The 20,284-nt window shown below is 39.2% G+C and overlaps 1 protein-coding gene across 1 annotated transcript in view; it reads left to right on the top strand.

Moving 5' to 3' along the window:
* Positions 1–12,079: 12,079 nt before the first annotated feature.
* Positions 12,080–20,284, top strand: part of HMCN1 (hemicentin 1) — a gene marked incomplete at both ends in the record, with an annotated part of 192,319 nt that continues 184,114 nt past the window's right edge. Inside the window, one exon of the mRNA XM_080622289.1 lies at positions 12,080–12,347. Coding sequence (XP_080478415.1) covers positions 12,080–12,347 — 268 coding nt within the window. The remainder of the gene's footprint in view (positions 12,348–20,284) is intronic.

Here is a 20,284-nt window from a genome sequence, read left to right on the forward strand (position 1 = left end):
GAATTGAAGTTCTTAATCAAGTATTGTGCCTGTGGTCTCCACATTTCTTGAGACCTCATCAAGATTTCACTATTTTCTTACTGTCAACGCTTCTGAATGGGTGTAGGCCATGGAAAACAGCAATGCTTTTAGTGCTGCTTTTTGTCTATGTTTATAAGTATGGATGATCTTCTTCACCATTCTGTGTATGTTGTCCTGGATATAATACATGTTTTCATCTTCCCTCATCTATACTGTACCTTAAAAAAAAAAATCTCTAAAAGTTTAGACAGCAATGAAAAAGTGAGGGGTCTTTCAAGCTGAAGATCAAATAGAATTAATGCAGTTATACTGAAAGATTAAGAAACACAACATAATGGGGCGTATTTTTGCCCCTCTTTCCTGTCAAGATCCTTCTCTCCCATTAATAAATTTATTGTACACACACTAAAGTTTATATTTGAAAAAGTTTATATTTAAAATGTGAAGATCTTACAAATCTTTGCAACAGCTCAGGAAGCCTCAGCAAATAGAATGTGTGTATTTTACGGACACTTGAAATGTGGGCAGCAATTAAATTTTGTTTGCTACATTGAAAAAGAAAAACAAAAAAAGAGGGTAAATGAAAGAGAAAGTTTAATAGCAGTAGTGACTTTTCTTTTGAAGTAAAATCCTTTTTGTGACTGTTAAAATTCACTTTCATTTAGACAAAATGTAGCTGACAGATGTGTAAATGACATTTTCATAGTCATTAAATTGTAGACTGGTTTGTGCTGGAAGGGACCTTTAAGATCATGTAGTTCCAACACTCCTGCCAAAGGCAGGGCCATCTTCCAGTAGAGCAGGTTGCTCAAAGCCACTTCCAACCTGTCCTTGAATACTTCCAGGGATGGGACAGCCACAGATTCGCTGGACAACCTCTTCCAATGCCTCATCACCCTCATATAGTGAAGAACTTCTTCCTAATATCTAATCTAAATCTACCTTCTTTCAGTTTAAAGCCATTACTCTTGTCCTATCACTATTTGATCTTATAAGAAGTCCCTCTCCAGCTTTCTTGTAGGCCCCCTTTAAGTACTGGAAGGCTGCTCTAAGGTCTCCCTGGAGCCTTCTCTTCTCCAGGCTGAACAAGCCTAACTCTCTCAGCCTGTCTGCATAGGAGAGGTTCTCTAGTCCCTGGAGGATCTTCATGGCCCTCCTCTGGACTCCCTACAACAGGTTCATGTCCCTCCTTTGTTGGAGCCACAGAGCTGAGTGCAGTACTCCAGGTGAAGTCTCATGTGAGCAGAGTAGAGGGGGAGAATCACCTCTCTTGACCTGCTGGACATGCTCCTTTTGATGCAGTCTAGCACACAGTTGGCTTTCTTGGCTGCAAGTGCACACTGCCAGCTCATGTTGAGCTTCTCATCAGCCAACACCCCCAAGTCCTGCTTCCGATGACTGCTCTCAGTCCATTCTCTGCCCAGCCTATATTTGTGCTTGGGATTGCCCCAACCCAGGAGCAAGACCATTGCACTTGGCCTTGTTGAACTTAATGAGGTTTGCATGGGTCCATCTCTCAAGCTTGTCAAGGTCTCTCTGCATGGTATTCCTTCTCTCCAGCATGTCGAACATACCACATAGCTTGGTGTTGTCAGAAAACTTGCTGAGGGCATGCTTAATCTCACTGTCCATGTCAGTGACAAAGATGTTGAACAGCACTGGTCCTAATACCCCATTCCCTGAGGAATGACATTTGTCACTGTTCTCAACTTAAACATCGTGTTGCTGACCACAACTCTTTGAGTGCTACCATCCTGCCAATTCCTTACCCACCAAGTGATCCATCTGTCAAATCCATGCCTCTCCAGTTTAGAGACAAGGATGTCATGCAGGACAGTGTTAAATGCCTTGCACAAGTGCAGGTAGATGATGTCAACCGCTCTTCTGTTACCCACCAACACCATAGCCCCATTATAGAAGGCCCTCAAATTTGTCAGGCATAATTGGCACTTAGTGAAGCCATGTTGGCTTTCACCAATCATCCCCTTACTTTCCATGCATCTTCACGTATTTTCCTGGCACATCTTCCCTCAGCAGGACTTTCCCTCAACTTTTACTAGTCTTCAAGCTTTGGAAAAGGGAGTTGTCTATATGTTTTACTGACTGGATTCTAAAACTCATGAAAATGATCATGTTTATTAGTGGGCACAGAAAGAGGCTGAAAGAACTCATACAGAGCTTTAACAGTGTACCTATGGACTTAAGCAGCAGTCCTACTAATCTATTCCCCACATCTTCTGAATTATTATATATGAAAACATACATAGCATCCTAATCAGTGGATATAGAAAACATAATAATGAATATTAAATGCACAAAGGGGAGAAATGGGAAAGTTTATTAGACTACTTCAAGTCTGTTGTGTAGTCTTTCATGCAGTCTCTCGTACTGAAGTAGCAGCTTGTTCTGAGTACGATCACATTGCCTGTATAAAAAACAATGATCTGATCCAAAGTTGGCTGAAAATGAAGAAGCCTGCTAATCTCAGTCAGTTTCAGTTCAAGCCATTAATGAGTTACTGTTTATATTTAACTGTAATCAACATTATTTCTGATGCCTTTCTACATAACAGCCTTTTGCTTTTAGACTCTTAGAAGCAAGAACTTGAACACACAAGGTAAACCTAACTGGAGTAGATAACCACATGACAAGAGTGGAAAATTTAAATAAGAATTTGTCTTCTTATGCATAGCCACAATAGTTCTCTTGCAGAAACTCAGAAACTCTTTTTTTGTGTATAGGCCAGCAGATGTAATTGCAGGAACAATTAGTTCTCCTGGCTCAGCTAATGTTAGTTATTCAGGATGTAAACTTATAAAGATCTACTGGACTTCTTAACAAAGGGCTTGTCATCAAGTTATACAAAGTAAGGAAAGGAAAATATGTAGCTAACTCTTTTGGATCAGGGACAAACCACAAGCAATGACCAAAGCGTCACTTGATGCTCTATTGAGTTAGGGTAGAATGGGCTTTCTTGTCTCGCATGCCACTGTGGTTTGGCTTTGAATCAAGTTTTTTTCTTGCAAGTTAGATTTTGTAAGAGATGTTTAGCCTGTGACATGGCACTGGCAAATCTCATTTTAAACCGAGACTTTGAACTAGTGACAGCAACCACTGCTGTGCTTTGACAGCGGCCAAGGGATTCAGTGACCACAGGAAAATTACTGTTGCTGCTTGTGACTGGCTTTAATCACTACATTGTTAGTACATGGAGGTTTTTGTCATGCTGTATCAATCTCGTGAGGGCCATATGGGACCTCATTTTACACTTACTATAGTTGCAGACAAGTTTGTTGGCTTCACTAAGTATTTTGTAAGGTAAAGCTGAAAAGCCTGCAAGGGCTGTGTAGACCAGCTGCAGCTGTAGGCATTTATGCAAACAATTAGGTTTTCTTGAGTCTTAGAAAAGGAGCTTGAAACATTGCCAACATAAATTGATTTATAACTTTTCAGATAACTCCTGTTTTTAGTTAGTCTGGAAACTTTGTATGTACAGAGCTTTTTAAGGGTACCAGGACTGGACTTCAGTTCTGATGAAATGCAGAAGCTGAGAAGCAAGCAGAGAGCAGGAGGAATGGAAGGAAGAGCTGCCTGACAGCTCTGAGCTGCACGGAGAAGTCTGGCTTCTACATGTCACAGCATCTTAATGAGTAGGTATGGCTATAAACTGAATGTAGAGTTTGTCAGGTAATTCTTTTTCATTCATCTGGAGCTTTGTGTGGCAAACCAGGTCCATTGGTTCAGTTTTCATTTAGGAAGTACTGCATCATTCCTCCCTGAGTACTTTCTGTAGTCTTTGTGAACTAACAGACTCAGTCTGAGCATCCTTACCTCTGGAATCATAAAAAGAAAAAAACCCCAACAACAACAACAAAAAACACTCTTTCTCATATTAACAGCTTTTACAATTACAGATTTGGTCACTAAACACAGTATATGATACCATTCTTTTTTTTTTTTTTTTTTTTTCTCCTATCCATGCCTGTTTAAACAGCTGTGTGTCATAAAAAGAACACCAAATTCTTCTAGTTGTGTATAGAGGAAAAGGTTTCTCTCCAGAGTGGTAGACTAGTAGGTGACTACTAAATAATATAATCTGATCCTTAATGCATCAAAATATATGCTTTAAAGGACACTTGAATGCTGAAATAGCATTGATCTGATAAGGGTAGTTGTTTCTATGCATCGTAGCACCCCAGTAAAGATGATGTGTGGTATTTGTTGCACAGGAGTTATCAAGAGTATGAAATGATGCATATGATAAAGTGTTGTATACAAGAAGACCTGTGACCATGAGACCTGTGGCTCATGATCTCCAGCTTTTATAGCTGGAGGGCTGTATGTCACTCTGGCTTCTTTTGTTGAAGCAGACATTTCTTGTGCTTCTCATAGTGCCCAAATGAAAGAAAATCTGAGCCACAGTTCTGAGTGGTAAGACATATTTTTATGTCCCTCCAGGGGGAGGGACGGAAGTATCTGACTGGTGGCAAATACAGAGCCTTGTAGAACTTACTAAATTTAAAGATTTTAGCCTGACTAAAGAATTCAATTTTCAAAAAAGTAAAATCCCAGCTCCTAATGACAGGGACCCGATTGCTAAGACTGCTCAGCTGATTCAAGAAGGTCAGGATCAGGGCTGCATGCCTGGATGTACTGCTGCAGTCTGGATGATGCTATTAGCTCCAGGCTGAGCACCTCACCCAGTACTGATCTGAGTCCTACTCTGGAGCACGGGTTGGGTTCTTGTCTGAGGCTACCCTGCAACCAAACAGCAGACATGATGAGAGTGGTATCAATCCACTTGTGCTGGCTCAGAAGTCTGTATTCTTTCCATCTTGGATGCAGAGGTCCTGGTACTGTTAATTCATACTTTGGGCACCATTTGACTCCCCACATTGTGCCTAAGTGTACTTTCAAAATCCATTCGGGAAAGGGTACAGATGATCTTATCTGGGGCAGTGAGTGCTCTTGGAAACACCGGAGTTCTTTTGGTTGAAGAACAACAAAGTTACCTCAAAGCAGGCATTTTTGCTGGAAAATTTCAGACCAGATCATGAATCTAACAAAAAAAACAGAGGCCTGAAAACAGGGTTGTAATGGAAACTGCTAAAATGGAAACTTGACAAACAATGAATTAGCCTAGCCATTTTTGTATGTAGTGTGTGCATGCATATAACAACTGGGTTTTGTAAGGGTAAGACTTTTTTATCATCCTTCCCTATGAAAAGCTTTTTATTCTTATTGTGAAAAAAAGCCCAAGCCCATTCTTATTTAACTCATACCTTTAATCCTAGAAAATTGTATGCCTGGCAGGAGTCCTTTGTTTCCCAGTAGAAGGAGCATCAGACAATAATGAAAAAAAAAAAAAACCGTGAAAACTTTGAAGTTTTAAGAACTTCTCCGTTATGCCAAGAAGAGTGTGACTGTGGAGAATATAGTCCATTTTGGTAGAAAAGCTAGCTCTCCACTACTTAGAGTTCTTGGGAAGTTATACTTGGTAACTACTGGTGAGGTACTAATTTACAATCTGGCAGGATTTAGAAGGATGCTTACATCTTTCTGGGCTTACATGCAAAAACTGAAACTGCAGACTATAAAAAAAAATCACTCAGAAATGATGATCTTATAAATTGGGTGACCTTGGTTTCTTCATGTTTCTTCTGGTTTCTTCATGTGCCTTAAGATATTAGTGTTGTCTTGCTAAAGACATTTAGAGGAGGATATTTAATAGTGTGAGAAATATTTAAATAGGCCAAGTCTACAAAAAAAAAAAAAAAAAAAAAAAAATTGGAACTGTGAGTTAATTTCTTTAACACTTTCATGGGGACGAGGATAGGTAGTGGGAAAAGTGCCATATAGTTTTCATCATAGCCTTAGCTTGTATAGACAGATGCCAGGAATCTGGACTTACTTTTTTTTTTTTTTACAAAATAAATATCTGTCATACTTAAAAGAAGCAAAGCATATAAATCTGGAGAAGTAAACATTTATTTTCTTATTTTCTTCTTTGTTATATGAATGGCACTAACACCTGAATGCATTTGTTGTTTAAGGGAGTAGTTCTTTTCATGATTTATGATTAAGGAAGTCTAGATCTCCCTTGCTACCACTTTGTTAGAATACAGCTCTAGGGCAGTTCTGTCAGAAAGATCTAGGCCTTTCTGTCATGAAGTGTTAATACAATACTGTACCTTAACTAACTCCTCCTGAGAAATTGATTAAAGAGTACATTCCAAGGCATGAGGTGTAGTAATTAAGCTCATGGGCTTTAATCCTCCAACTGCATTCCAGAGGATAGCTCCTAGTATGAAAGGAATGGGATGCTTTTTGATGTTATCTATTATTTAAGTATCTATCATTGGCTCCAAAATAAGCTTAAACCTGTGGACCGAAGTAGCAATGCAACTGACCTTCGTAACAGAGGTTTATGATACCTGAAGTAATTTCCTCTTCTTTGGGGAATTTATTCTGGTTGTCAGCCAGGAAATATTGCTGCTTGCCTGCAAGATAAAAGATTGAAGAGCTATATTGCTAGACTAATTCTGTTAGAACTGTATCAAATATCTAATCTAAGGTTTTTCTTCACTGTGTATGACTTGCTTATAACAAGATAATTGAGAATAGTTCTTCACACTGAAAGTTGCTGTTTGCATGTTATAGGCTGTAATGTGATGGAGTTCTGTAGTTTTTCAAGATTCTGTTGTAAATAATTCAAAAATATTAAAAAGACAATACAAAACTACTAACAAATGGTAGATTTTTCTCTGGTCAAGTAATTAAACCAATGTATCATTGGGCCAGCTTCGTAAAAATATGCCCTAAATTTTTTTTTTAAATATAACCAGTACAATTGTTTTTTGAATTCCCATATCACTAGACTTTCTCTGTGCAGCTAAACTTACTTTTCAGAAAAGCTTTCCTGTAGAAGAGATTTGTGTAAATGTTATGTACTAGACATTTGGATATCAGGATGGTGTACACGTGTGTGTTTCTGTTAAATTCTGCTGATATTTCAAGATTGTTTTCAACCTTAACTGTGAAAATTAATTTCGTGTTATATCCCCTAACCTTATTAAGGGTAAAAATCCACACTTTTCATAACCTCTTGTCAAAACATTTCAGTGTAATTTACCAGTAGAGGGAGATGGTGTTCTTGAAGCTCAACCTAAAGTTGCTATTTTCGCAAGGCAGCAAGGGTATGTTATTGTTTGTAAACTCCATTAGAAATCCTGATTTGGCCAATAGAATACGTTGATATTCTTGAGAATAAAGTCATTGCCAAGGACAAAATTTTAAGAATACATTATAATAATGCTGCAGGATTTTTGCAAGCAGTGAAAAAAGAAATGTGTTGTAACATTAAATTATCTATTTTGTTACATCTAAACATCTAGGTCTCTATAAATTTGATTTTGATGAAAAGTTCATGAGTTCAATTTACTGTACATACATGGGCATTTCTTGGAGAAATCAAATGGGTGACTTGGTGATTCATCTCATTGAGACAGAAGATCTCCACTGTATTATGTTGCATGCCTCTGTTGTGGTAGTCTCTGTTTTCTCTTATAGTTGCTATGAAACCATCTAGTACCACTTCATGGAAACCTAAGTTGGAAAAGATTTGGAAAAGTTATTTTTAAAAAGACCTTCAGGCAAAAATACTGAAATGCTTTATAAAACCCTGTATCAAAAGTTTACATTAAAACTCAGAAATGAAGAGATCTGTAAGTAAAACAGGAGGGACACATACAGTGGCATAGAACTGTTACTGTATGGGTGGCGTTCCTCACCCATATGCTAGATGTAGTTATCTGCTGCGTAAGTATCTCTATCTGAACTGGTCACCTCTGACTCCTTATTAACAATAAATTAAGGCCTAGCTGCCATTCACTATATTGACCTGATCCTGATGGACTGGAAAAGGTGCTTAGGCTGGATGTGGAGATACTTACATTTTAGGTGTGATGAGGCCCACACTGCCTCATGCACCATATTTAACCACAGTATACACCATATACAACCAAAAGTAAGACGATAATAAGACTGGGTACAAATAGTTCATAATAATGGATAATTAGCATGTATTTCTTGTATGGAGAAATTAAAAAAAATCAAGTATAAGATTTGTTTTCATAAGGAAATACATTAGCTTTCCCATTAGTCATTTAATATTTTGAAATGATAGAGATTCATTCAGTCTGATATTCTTTAATCTGATAGAGATTAAAAAGAAGTATATTCCTTAGTAGATCTTCAGGCATGGTGTAGTTATTTCTAAAACTGGCAACATTTGGACTGCAGTTAAAAGCCAGAAGTGATTGTGAGTATGGGAACTTAGTCAACAGAATGCCACCAAAACACCTCTCAAATAATAAGGAGAAGTTTAGTTTGTGGTAGAAACTAAGCTATAAAACATTTTTCAAAGAAACTAGGAAAACTTATGAAACTTTACAATGGAAAAACGTTAGTGAAATATAGAATGTTTTCACTTTCAAGGCCATCTCTACATCAAATAACAGGTGTTTTTATTTTGCTGGTGTTTCTCTTCCTGCAAAAATTCAAGGCAGAAAGAGATGTATAATCCCCTTTTAGTACCAAAGAATTGTGAGTTACAGAGAAAGGAGAAAAATGATCTCAAGTGAAGTGAAATTTAGGTCTGTTTTCCTCACTATTTCTGCTACAGATTTCCTGTGTGACTTTCAGCAAGTTATTTAGTCCTTCTCTGCTTTCATTCCTCATTTGTATGATGGAACTATAGAGCTCAAGGTTAGGAAACCCAAAGATTTTGTAAGGACATGGTGATACAAATGTGTTTGTGCTAAAGAGTGCCTAAGCTATAATGCAGAGAATAAAGATTGATAAAGATCAAGACTGCTTTATCCAGTAGGTACAGGCCTCATACTTTTGATTATTCTCTTTTTTCATTCATCATTTTATCTACTCTTTTTTTTTTTTTTTTTTTTCCCTCAGCAGAGCAGTTCATAACTTGGTCGTGGTCTTGAAGCGTAACTGTATTAATAAAGGCAGCAAGTATGCTTCTCAGCCAGAAACAAAACTTTTGGCCCCTAACTTTTATTTCTATGTCATAATCACAGGATGACCTGTTCTATGAAACTAATGTTTTATAACCAAAACCAAAGTGATTTCATCTTGCAGATGGGAGATGATTCAGTCCTGTAGCAGGGTGAAATGGTCTCTTGGCTCAGGCGCATGGTTTATTAAACAAACTACTCCAGTTGCTACAGCTACTTACTGCTTGTGTCTAGCTCTTTTTCATTATTATGTGACTTTTGAAATGTGTTGAATTGTAAATCAAACTAACATTTATATTTAAACAAACTCCTGTGAAACATAGAAAGAAGATTGAAAATGGCAAAAGATTATCTCTGTGGGACTTCTAGGTTCTTTACAATGTAAAACATAGCATCTTAAAAAGATCTCGGTTTTATGACATTTTCCATTAAAAGCTGTCTGTTATCTAGAAATGTTTGCAGAACACATAGAAATGCTAACATTCACCTGTCTGCTCTGATTTTACTATAAAGCATTAATTGTTGAATCCATGAAAATTACCAGCGTTGCTATGCTCATGATGCAGACTTGAGTTTAAAAAGGAAGCAGTAACCATAAAATACAGGATGGCCAGAATTCAGCCAGAAATTTTTATAGATGTGGACAGTTCAAAATACAATTCTGTTTCCGGCTTATCTCTTTTCACTGAAGGGTGGGAGTAGGGAATATAGCTCATAGCTTGATTTCAGATTTAAACAAGCCTTTTGGAAAACTAAAGATCAGAAACTTGCAGTTCTTCAGAATATGGATTATCTATTGAAATCATCAATTCCTACAGAGAGGTAATCATACTGAAAACCCGGGGTTTGTTTTCTTAACAAACCCAGGTGGTTTCTAGTCGTATGGATTTTGGAGAAAACTTACAGTACATGACTCCTGTGAAGACTCAGAAGCCAGAAGTCAAACAAAACTTACATACATGATATTTTTATATTAAATCATAGGTTTTGCATTGTTGGCAAAGGTATCTCACAGGAAGATGTGTATTTACTGTGACTAAAACACTATGAGATTATTTGGTATAAAGACTATCTTATTCTGTCTTCAGAACAGCTTTTAGCTGTATCAAGCAAAGTGCCTTGGTCACAGAGAGGAAAGACGAGTACTGAAAGCATACTGTCAAAATTTAAGAGCAGCTGCACAGTGGAAAAATAAAAGTCACTGGTTGGAAAAAGGTCAGTGTTTACTTATCACTTCAGAGTTTGAATTCTCATCATATAACAGCATTTGTGTGACAAAATCTTCCCCCAAAAGTAGTGTTCGTCTTTTCATGGTCTTTGTAGATGAATGTGAAGATTTTGCCACATCTAACCAAAGATTAATCTATCAGTCCCTTCTTTTTTCTGCCACATGTTTATCTTTCCTTGCAGATCTTAGTAGCAGCTCTAGTGAGCTGGCTCCCCAGCATACCTGCTAATTCCTGTTGTAGCATTTCTCTCCTAGGATGGTATTTTAACCCTGTCATTCCCAAAAGCAATAGTTCTACACACTACTTCAAAGCACAAGATTTGAGACCCAAACAATATTTTCAGTTTTGCAGTAGTAAATGGCTTTGATAAATACAAAGTTGTATCTCTCAAATGAAGGACTAGAGTGCCTATATATATAAAATACAAAGACAGGACTAAGAACTAGCTAAGAAAATGGTCTGTGTACTGGAGAGACCTTACAAAACAGTATCTGTACTTCTCACAGAGAGAGACAAAGCCAGATACCTGAAACAAATAGTAACAATTCCCTCTTTTTCCACAACAATTAATCAAGTTCAAACAAAGAGAAGAAAAAAGGGATGAAAGGGACTTTGAGGAGGATTGGGAATAAAAGCTTTAAATGTGTACAGAGTTCTAGTGGAAAAACATATTGTCAAATGTCTGTGACAAAACAGTTCAGAGTATCTGGTATACGTGCAGAACTTGCTGACCAGAAAAGAGGTGTCGTGAGAAAGAGCTCTACTAGATGCAGCCTGCTGAGAGTGGTCCATGGGATACCAGGAAGAGAATCTGTTTTGGTATCAGCAGTTTGCTCTGTAATTAGAGAGTAGCATCAGCTTTAAAAACAATCACTTTGATATTCTCCTTCAGATGGAAACTTCAGGTTTTGAAGTGCATGCTTCTTTACTATATACAAGAATGAAGTTGGCAGCTTTTTTTTTCATTGGGAGCCATTGAATAGTATTTTTTTAGCTGCAAATTACAAAATGCAGCAGATTTGCACACAAGACCAAGGGGTGAAAAGTACTTTATTTCCTTCCCAATATTCTAAACAGCCTAGCCTAGCCTAGCCTAGCCTAAAGCTGAGGAAAACATTCTGGAAGGGGCCTTCAGGAGGTACAGTCTCTGGTTTTCACGTAGTGGTTTTGGAAGCATCACCGAAGCGAGAGGAAAACCAGGGCATCAGTACGCGTAGGAGCGATTTCAGTCTCGTATCAAGTGTTCTTAACAATGTAACAATAAATATACTCCTTTGTCCTCCTAGGGACAAAGTCAAGTCAGCACCTCCGTTTTCTCTTTCCTTGCCAGGAGTTGCACAGACCGCGGTCCGTGATGGGCGAAGCGGGGAGGCAGCAGGCAGCCAGGTATGGGGAGCGGCACCGGCCCAAGAGCTGCCCACTACCAGCCGCCGAGGAGCGGGCCTTAAGGTGAGGGGAGTGTCCGCTGCTGGACGAGGGAGGCGGGGCCGGGGTGTGTACCGCCTCTGTCCCTAGCCGGAGCTTCGGAGGTGGCAGTCGCAGCCGTGCCGGCAGCAGCTCACGCACCCCGCGGCATGTACGGGGCTCAGCTTTCTCCCTCGGGACGGCGCTGCCTCAGTCCTGCCCGATAGGAAAGGCGGAGCGAAGCAGCAGCCGCGCTCAGACAAAAGCTGCCGCGCTTCCTGCCCTTCGTGCTGAGGGGAGAGGGAGGTGGGCGCCAGTGTCCGTGCTCCTCCGGGAGGGGCGTTCGAGTGCCTTTCTTGGCCGCCTCAGGAGCTGCGCAGGCTGCCGGGGAAAATGGCTTTCAGCGGGAGCATCGGAGCTTGGGTAGCAGGTCTGGATGCGGTGCTGCTGCTCGCCTTGTGCCCCCAAGCAGCACCCGAGCTCGGTGGCGACGCGGTGCCGGAGGGAGCCTCCACCCTGGCATTCGTGTTTGATGTGACCGGATCCATGTATGACGACCTAGTACAAGTTATCGAGGGGGCATCCAAGATCCTTGAGACATCGTTGAAAAGACCGAAGAGACCGCTTTACAACTTCGCGTTGGTGCCTTTCCACGATCCAGGTAGGGATGTCTCCCTGGAGGGTACGGGCGGGATGCGGGCAGGGAAGAGGGGGCTTCGCCGCCTTTTCTCGAAGGACAAAGGTGGGCTGGGGACGGAATGGGCAGCTCGGGAGTCCACTGAGGGTCAGCGGAGGAGCGACGGTCCTGCTGAGGGCTGGCCTATATGGACGGAAGGCTGAGTTTCCTGCTGTTCTAGGGAAGAGTGAGTATTTTTGTCGCATCTTAGCCCTCCTTGCCACACGCGTCTCCGCTGTCCTCCTTGGTGAGCTTGCCAGGAGCGAGTAACACTTTTTGCACCCCCACCCTGTCTCCTTGTGGGCAAATACCAGCAGACCTTCCAAGAGCCTTCAGGATAAACTGAAGGGGACTCTAGCCGCACTGTATGCACAAAAGAGTAGTTTAGGGAGCCGAATACACCACATAATAATTCTAATATGAACTGAAGTGGCTTCTGTGACTGTCTCTCTTAGTAGAGAACATGTATACTAGTAATGAAGCTACTGGGTTTTTTTTAGTGTTATTCTATGGGAGCACACTCACATACTTAATACAGTTGTACTTTTCCTCCAATCTTGCCCCATGTTTACATTCAGAAACTTGCACTGAAATTATTTACATAGTTGTGTTTTTCAGTTTGGGTTCTTACTTCTTTACCTCACTTTAGGTCTTTTCTATGGATTTTTTTCTTCCTTTCTTTATGCTGTGCATTATGTGTTCCTGTCTTTCAGCATCTGTTTTCTATTCCCTTCCTATCCCTTTTCTCTGGCTTTCTTCCTCCTTCCTTGTCAAATATCTTCTGGTGACTTGAAGAGGAAATAGGATCAGAATACTCCAGGCCGGTGATGCATGCTGTACTATCCAGTAAAACCTCCTTAAGATAAAAAAAAAAAAAAAAAAGAAAAAAAGAAAAAAAAGAAAACACAAAGAGTGGGGAAAAGCCCTTGGAAATTACCTTTGTGGTTCTACTTTCCATGGGATATCTCAGAATATGATATTCCAGAAGTTAATTCTTAAGAATTCCATTTTGCAGGGATGTAATCATATGAAGACTGATACATCTTCTATGTTCCCTTAGTCATAGATACTTCTGCTTACAAGATATGTGTTTGCTATTGTTATAAATACCTTAAACAAAATGCTTGGAAAATTCGAGAAAAACTTGTCTTCACAAATTTTGCCATTTTGCAATCTGTAAGCTTCTATACGTCTTCTAAGGTTTTTTTTTTCCTCATAAAGAATCCATCATTGTGGTATCACAGTGTCTTGTCACAAAAGGGTCTGTTTATATACCTTACTGTTTTCACCTTTGGTGTTTATGGAACAAACAATTATGGGACTTAAAAAGCATCATACCACAGAAGTAAGCAATAAGGAAGAGATTTTGGTCAAGTGCAGAGCCTAGAACTCTTATATCCTTTTGGAAAACCAAGCTGAGTGTTCTCCTTGGAACTCTTTCTCCATGGATGGGGCAGCAAAATCTATATGTTGGTTTGGGGGTGTTTTGGTTTTATTTTCTCCACAGTCGCTTTATGCATCTTCCCTTTTTGTTCCTAATGTGATTCACTGTAAGAACTGATAGACCTCTTTATTTTAGGGGGCTTAGTTATCTATACCAACCATAAAAGTGTGGTGCACTTCTAGTTTTCAGGTTTGTCTGGATGGTGCTTTTTCTTGCGCATCATCAGTAGAAAGTTCCAGCTTTTATATCACAAATAGTTCCAGTGCCTAGGTTACAACATGGGCCACTTTCAAACCCTTTGTTTCAAAAGCCACTTTTTTCTTTCTTATCCCACATGTACTCTCTTCCTCATTCAGTTTTTCACCTGCACATTTTCTCCATTTAATTCATTGTCTCCCATCTCCTTGACCCTCTTGGGCTCTTCACGATCCTTGCTTCTGTTACAGGTCAATTCCTTTAATCATGCTTTGCTGTAGCACCACCTGCTTGCTCTGCACATACCTCACTAGCAGCAAATCCACTGCCACTTTCCTCTGCTTGATTCACACTTTTTCCTTTCAGTCTTCTTGCGTCCTTGCTTCTTCCCTCATTCGCACTCTTTCCACAGAAGATCCCTTTCTCTGGCAAATGTTAGATTTCATTCAGTAGAGTAACTGAAACTTAAACCTGCAGAGTGCTGACCTATACAGCAAAGAACTGCTGGCAAACATGTATTGGTGTATCCTGTTACATGTCTCTATATGGAAGTCCAATTTCCCTGCACAGCCAGAGGGGGCCTTACTTTTTAGCACGATGAGTAACTTTAGAGGGCATAAATGTGTTTGAAAGCAGAGAACGTATACTTTTAACTTCACTTTGTCTTAGTTCCTGAAGACTATTTCTTTCTATGTCCTTCTTAGAGTTAGAAGACACACTACAGTCTAGTGTCTTGAATTTTATGGGTGTAGCAGTTCAGACTGCTGGTAATCTGGTATCTTGCATCTGATGATGACCAAGCCTACACACTTGAAAAGAAACTGCAAAAACCACTGTTGTGACCATTTCTTTAACATCTTTGTTTAATCTATAGAGAAGTAACTTTTCTCAAAAATCTAATAAAAAATATTGCTTGGATTATATTTCATACCATCCATTTAATTTGCCTGGTGATGTTCTTTCTGAAGACTGCTCCACTATATCAATAAACATGATATCATAGTTTCTTGTTGTTTGGTTTACACACACACCCCCCCCCCCCGCCAAGTTGTCTGGTTATTTGCTGAACTGATCATTTTTCTTCAGAAAAGAGTGTTGTATATAGCTGCCACACAGACAAATTTTCTTAATGTTTTTGTAGGGTATCGTGCCCCATGAGGCAAATCAGACACTACAAGGAGTGCAACATATAGTTGGATCTCAGATCCAGGGACCTTCTTTTTTTGTAAAGCTGCCCTGACCCAGATACACTCTTTATTGAGAGGTAATTGTCCTGGGTTCAGCAGTAGCAGTCATTTTTTTCTCCTTCTTAGTAGCTGGTGCAGTGCTGTGTTTTTGACTTTCGGCCTGGAAACAGCACTGATAAAACCAATGTTTTTAGTTGCTGATCAGAATGTTTAGTCTGACCAAGGACTTTCTGAGTCTCATGCTCTGCCAGGGAGGAGGGGAAGCCAGGAGGAAGCAGAGACAGGACACCTGACCCAAACTAGCCAAAGAGGTATTCCATACCACAGGACGTCATGCCCAGGATGCAACTGGGAGTTACCCGGAAGGGCTAGATCACTGCTGGGTGGGGGGCAAGGTATCGATCGGCGGGTGGTGAGCGGTTGTATTCTCTTCCCTTGTTATTTCCCTTATCATTATTGTTACTGGTGGTAGCAGTAGTGATTTGTGTTATACCTTAGTTACTGGACTGTTCTTATCTCAACCTGTGGAAGTTACATTCTTTCAATTCTCCTTCCCATCTCTCCAGGAGTGGGGGGAGGAAGGGGAGGAGTGAGTGAATGAGCTGCCTGGTTGGGTTTAAACCACGACAGTAATTAAAATATAACATTGGTGTGGATTTGGCTTTTAACTCTACTGTTTTCCTAATCTATGTTGCACAGAGTATGCTGAACATTGCCTCAGTCACTCATCTTGCAGTACTGCTTGATTTGTACTGATTAGTGAAACAGCTCAAGTGCTCTCTGAGCACCATGAAGAAAGAGTTGTTGACAAGGAGAGTGTATTCAACAAAATTGTGTATTCAACAAAACCGTGCAAGAATTTGTCTTGGAAGTGTACTTGACATCATAAAGTATGACTGAACTAAAAATTATTTGAGTTATTTAAAAATCCTCCTATATTCTACTATTCTACTGGACTACATTGTTACCAAAGTGCTGCATATTAATGCTGCGTTGTGATACACCAACATACTGTGGTCTTTGATGGTAGATTTAAATGTAGTGTTATGACTATTGCTATGGTATTTTGGTAAGAGTAATAATTAACAAGTATATTTAGTACCAAACCGGAGGGTTTTGGCATAGAATTGCAGCCTACAGGAAAAAAATTATAATGGGTTTCACATTCTGATACTGCTGTACCATCTGGTGGTATGCTGAGATCTCCATTTTGAAACAGCCTTTTGTTTTGGATTCCGCTTCATGTGGAAGCATGTGCAATGCTTTAACACATTGCAGGAATTTTTTATTGTGTTTTTTCAATGCCTAAACATGACCGCAGAAGTTTTGTAGATAGTGAAAGGCGCTGTTGACAAAGAAATCTTTTGCCAGACTTGTGTTCAATGGAAAAACTGGAGAGGGAAAAAAAATGTCCCAAATTAAGAAGAGTTGGCAAAGGAAAATTTTGAATTGGAGCTAAAGCTTAAGATCAGCAAATGCTTTTGTAGTTGCGTGTTGTGGATCCTGATCTCCTACTAACTCCCTTTGTATCCTGTGGAAACAGGATTGGACTTGGAATGTCTTTATTTAACATCCGTGGCCAGCTTTTTTTTCTTTTTCTTTTTTTTTTTTTTTTTTTTCTTTATGCCATTAAGGAATTTTGGAATGGAAAATAAGCCGAAGTGGACAAATTCTTCTCTAGTATTTTTCTGTAAAACGATTGGACTTGTACCAGTAATAACCGATTTTGCATGATTTCATCAAGCATGTCTTTAGTGTGAATGACTATTTTATAGACCAAACTCAGTAATTAATTTTAATTACAACAAAAATGAAGGTAATATATTATCTCTGGACTTCCTACTGGAAGTCCACTTCTGGCACAGGAGGATGTTTGCCTGTTAATACTCTGTCTGTATGGGTGACATACCAGTTTGGAACAAGTTCAGAAGGCCACATGAAAGGTCTGAGAACTCTGCTTTTTGCAGGTTTGATAGTTGTTTTTTAGAAGCTATAATGAAGAAGAAATTATGTTTTTTCCAGAGGAGAAAAGTAAGAAATTAAAATTGGGCTATTATTGGAATTAAGAATTTTCATACTTCCTGACTAAAAAGCATTGTGATTATACAAATGGATAATAAAGGGAGATGGAAAGCTGTGTGCGGAAATGGAGAAGTAAAGTTTTCTGCCTTGAAATACTCACTTGCAAGTGAAGAAGAATAAAATTGTCCTCTGAGGGTAGCATTAAAACTTCTACCCCTGCTCAGCTGAAATTCTGCCTGAAATTCAACTGCAGTGGCTGCATGGCCAGCCTTCCCAATATGAACCACCACTCTGTCTTACTGTATCTGTAAGTAATCAGTATCACTGCCTCTTCACTGCCCAGCAGATTTCTTACATCAGACTCTTCTTGATAGCTTTTCTCTAACATGATGCCCTACACTTAGTATTTTGCATTCTTCTGTCACATGAGGTTTTCAGCCTCAGGCTTCACCCTCAGTTATAAATCAGTTGTCTAAAACCTTTTTCCATTCAGGAAAGCTGAATGTTCCATTTGGTGTAGCCTGAAGAAGGTGGTCAGTGTCTTCAGCATTCCCTCTGCTTTCTTTGGGTGGAAGAAGAAATGCTTCAATACTTGATATTATTTTTACTAAAGAACAGGCATATGGCTGTGGAGTAACTGTGTGGCAATAGTTTTCAAAGCAGGGAGGATAAGTTTAAGGGAAATGTGGTATTTTGTATTGGTATCTGAGTTTGTCCGCTCCACAAGTGGCATTTGTACAAGGCATGGGGGCAGCATGAGTAAAGTCTAGGAGCTTCTTTGGTGTGCCTTTCCTTTGTAATTCTCATTCTGGGGGTCATGTAGACCTGTTGATGTCATTGCATTTTTGGATAAGTAATAGCACTTATTTGAGGTTGGTTTGTTATCAGCTAGGTTGTGGTGTGGTATAAACTTCTTTAGTACTTGGTGGGTGATATTCAGCATTATGTGATGTAATATAGTGGGGTTTAATTGTGTTTTGAGTACACTGTGATGGAATTGGAGAGATTAGAGAAGTGGTGGGGGAGAGATGTTTACCAGTGTTTTACAGTGTATCCTTTGATTAGTAAAGAGAAAGATTCAGTGGGTTGTTGCTGTGTGTGTGTGTTCTGGACAGACCTCATGTGAGTCTGTTGCATTCTACAGGCTACATAGATGAATTGGGAATTTCTGCCCATCAAAAATTGAGGACTTGGTAGAGTCTGGGTAGGTCTGCTTGTCTCTGGGTAATAACTCTTTCTGCCCACATTCAGTGGGTCTTCTTACTTTTATTGGTAAGTAAAACAGTTTTAAAGCTACTAGAAAAATTATAAAGTTGACAAGGAGGAATAAACTGCTTGCCGATTAAGCTCCTGTAGGCAACTGTTTTGCAAACACTGTGTACTTAACAAATTCCCATAGTTTTTATAGGAACCAAAGAGAAGAGTTGCCCCCACTCTGTTTGGCAAGAGTAAGGTCAGAGGCAAAGAAATTTATTCCCTCCACTTAATTCTAGAAGTCCTCTTATTTTGAGAGTTTCATATTTAAGTGGGTTTCATATTATTTCCAAAATCCAAGGTGTGCAGGGAGGGATATGGTGGTGGAAATGTGCTAACTTAACAAATCTGATCTCCATGTGCTGGTGCAGTAGCTCTACTGATGCATCCCAGAATATCAGGTTATAGTTATCATGGTTGATCTTTCAAGACTAGTGTTCTTTGGTGGCCCCAGGAATTTCGGAACACCCTATCTGAAAAAGTCAAGTTAGGTAAGTTGTTATTTTCTGGGGGGAGGAGATTAGGGGATGGGATTGGTTTATTTTGGAATTCCTTAGCTATACAGTGACAGCAATAACGAGTGCATGTTCAAGTTGTGACTTTTTTTTCATGTTTTAAGAGATACAATATAAATTTATAACTGTTCAGTGCTGTCTTCATATCTGAAGACAACCAGGACTGGGCATAATAATTGTTAAATCTGCTCTTTTGTGCCATAACTGTTGAAGTGCCACTATTACTTGTTATTTTACCATTTACAATTTTGTCAGGAAATACTCCATTTCCTTAAAGCCTAATTTCTGTGTCTATGTTGTTGTTTCTGCTATGAAGTTTTATTGCTGTTGTTGTCAGTTGAATGACAGTCACCAATACTGTGACTATACAATAGCAAACAAGTCCAAGTTGGTAAGGATAAAGTGTAAAGCACTTACAGATATTTTCTATCTCTGTGACTTCTGTGAAAACCATACTGATCATATACAAAATTATTATTTTGAAACCTTATAGTCATCCTTAATGGAGCCTTCTCTGGAAGGATTTGTTTAGGGTCCCTCTAAAAGTAGCTGTTGTAGATTACAGAAGATAGTATTGCCAGTACCAGAAGTTAAAAATCTGTGAAACAGTCAGAATGTTGTAACATCATCCAAAAACCTACTAGAGCATCACTTTAAACATTTTTCTACTGTCTTAACTCTGTCTCTCCAGCCCCTAAAGTATGTACAAGAGTAAACTTCCCCTCAGTTTCTTGAATATTTTTTTTGCAAGGGAAAGGATTTTTATCCCTGTTTTTACTTGAAGATACAATGGTGATTGTAATTTCCTTTAGGAAAAAAGTGATAATGCCTCAAATCTGCTATTCTTTTCTGCTTTTCATTATGATTTATTTTTCATGTCCCATTTGAAATTGTTGGCTACTGAATTTATGCAGAAGCTACTTGTTCTATTTTGTTTTGCTGTCCCCAGCTCCAAGTGGTGACAATTACATGAACAGCTCTGTAGCTCATTAGTAATGCATCCCAATGTTATTCTGTCCCAGTAATTATTACTGAGGTTGTTCAGCAAATGAGGCTTGCTGTTTAGCTCTGTATGCCTGTTCTTCATAGCTTCTGGAGTTTGCATAAAGAATACTTGACGCATTGTGTCACAAATGGCAGTAGCTATCACAGTGCCATTGCCAACTCAAACATTAGATATGCAACAATGTAGCAAACAATTTTACAGAGTTTTAAATTAACTCCTGAATATGGTGTTTTTCAATGGGAGAGCTTTCTGTCTGTTGCCTTAAAATTTTTACTATTATCCATCCTGAACAACTTTAA

The sequence above is a fragment of the Psittacula echo genome, assembly GCF_963264785.1.
Source record: "Psittacula echo genome assembly, chromosome: 7".
Classification (NCBI taxonomy): Eukaryota; Metazoa; Chordata; class Aves; order Psittaciformes; family Psittacidae; genus Psittacula; species Psittacula echo.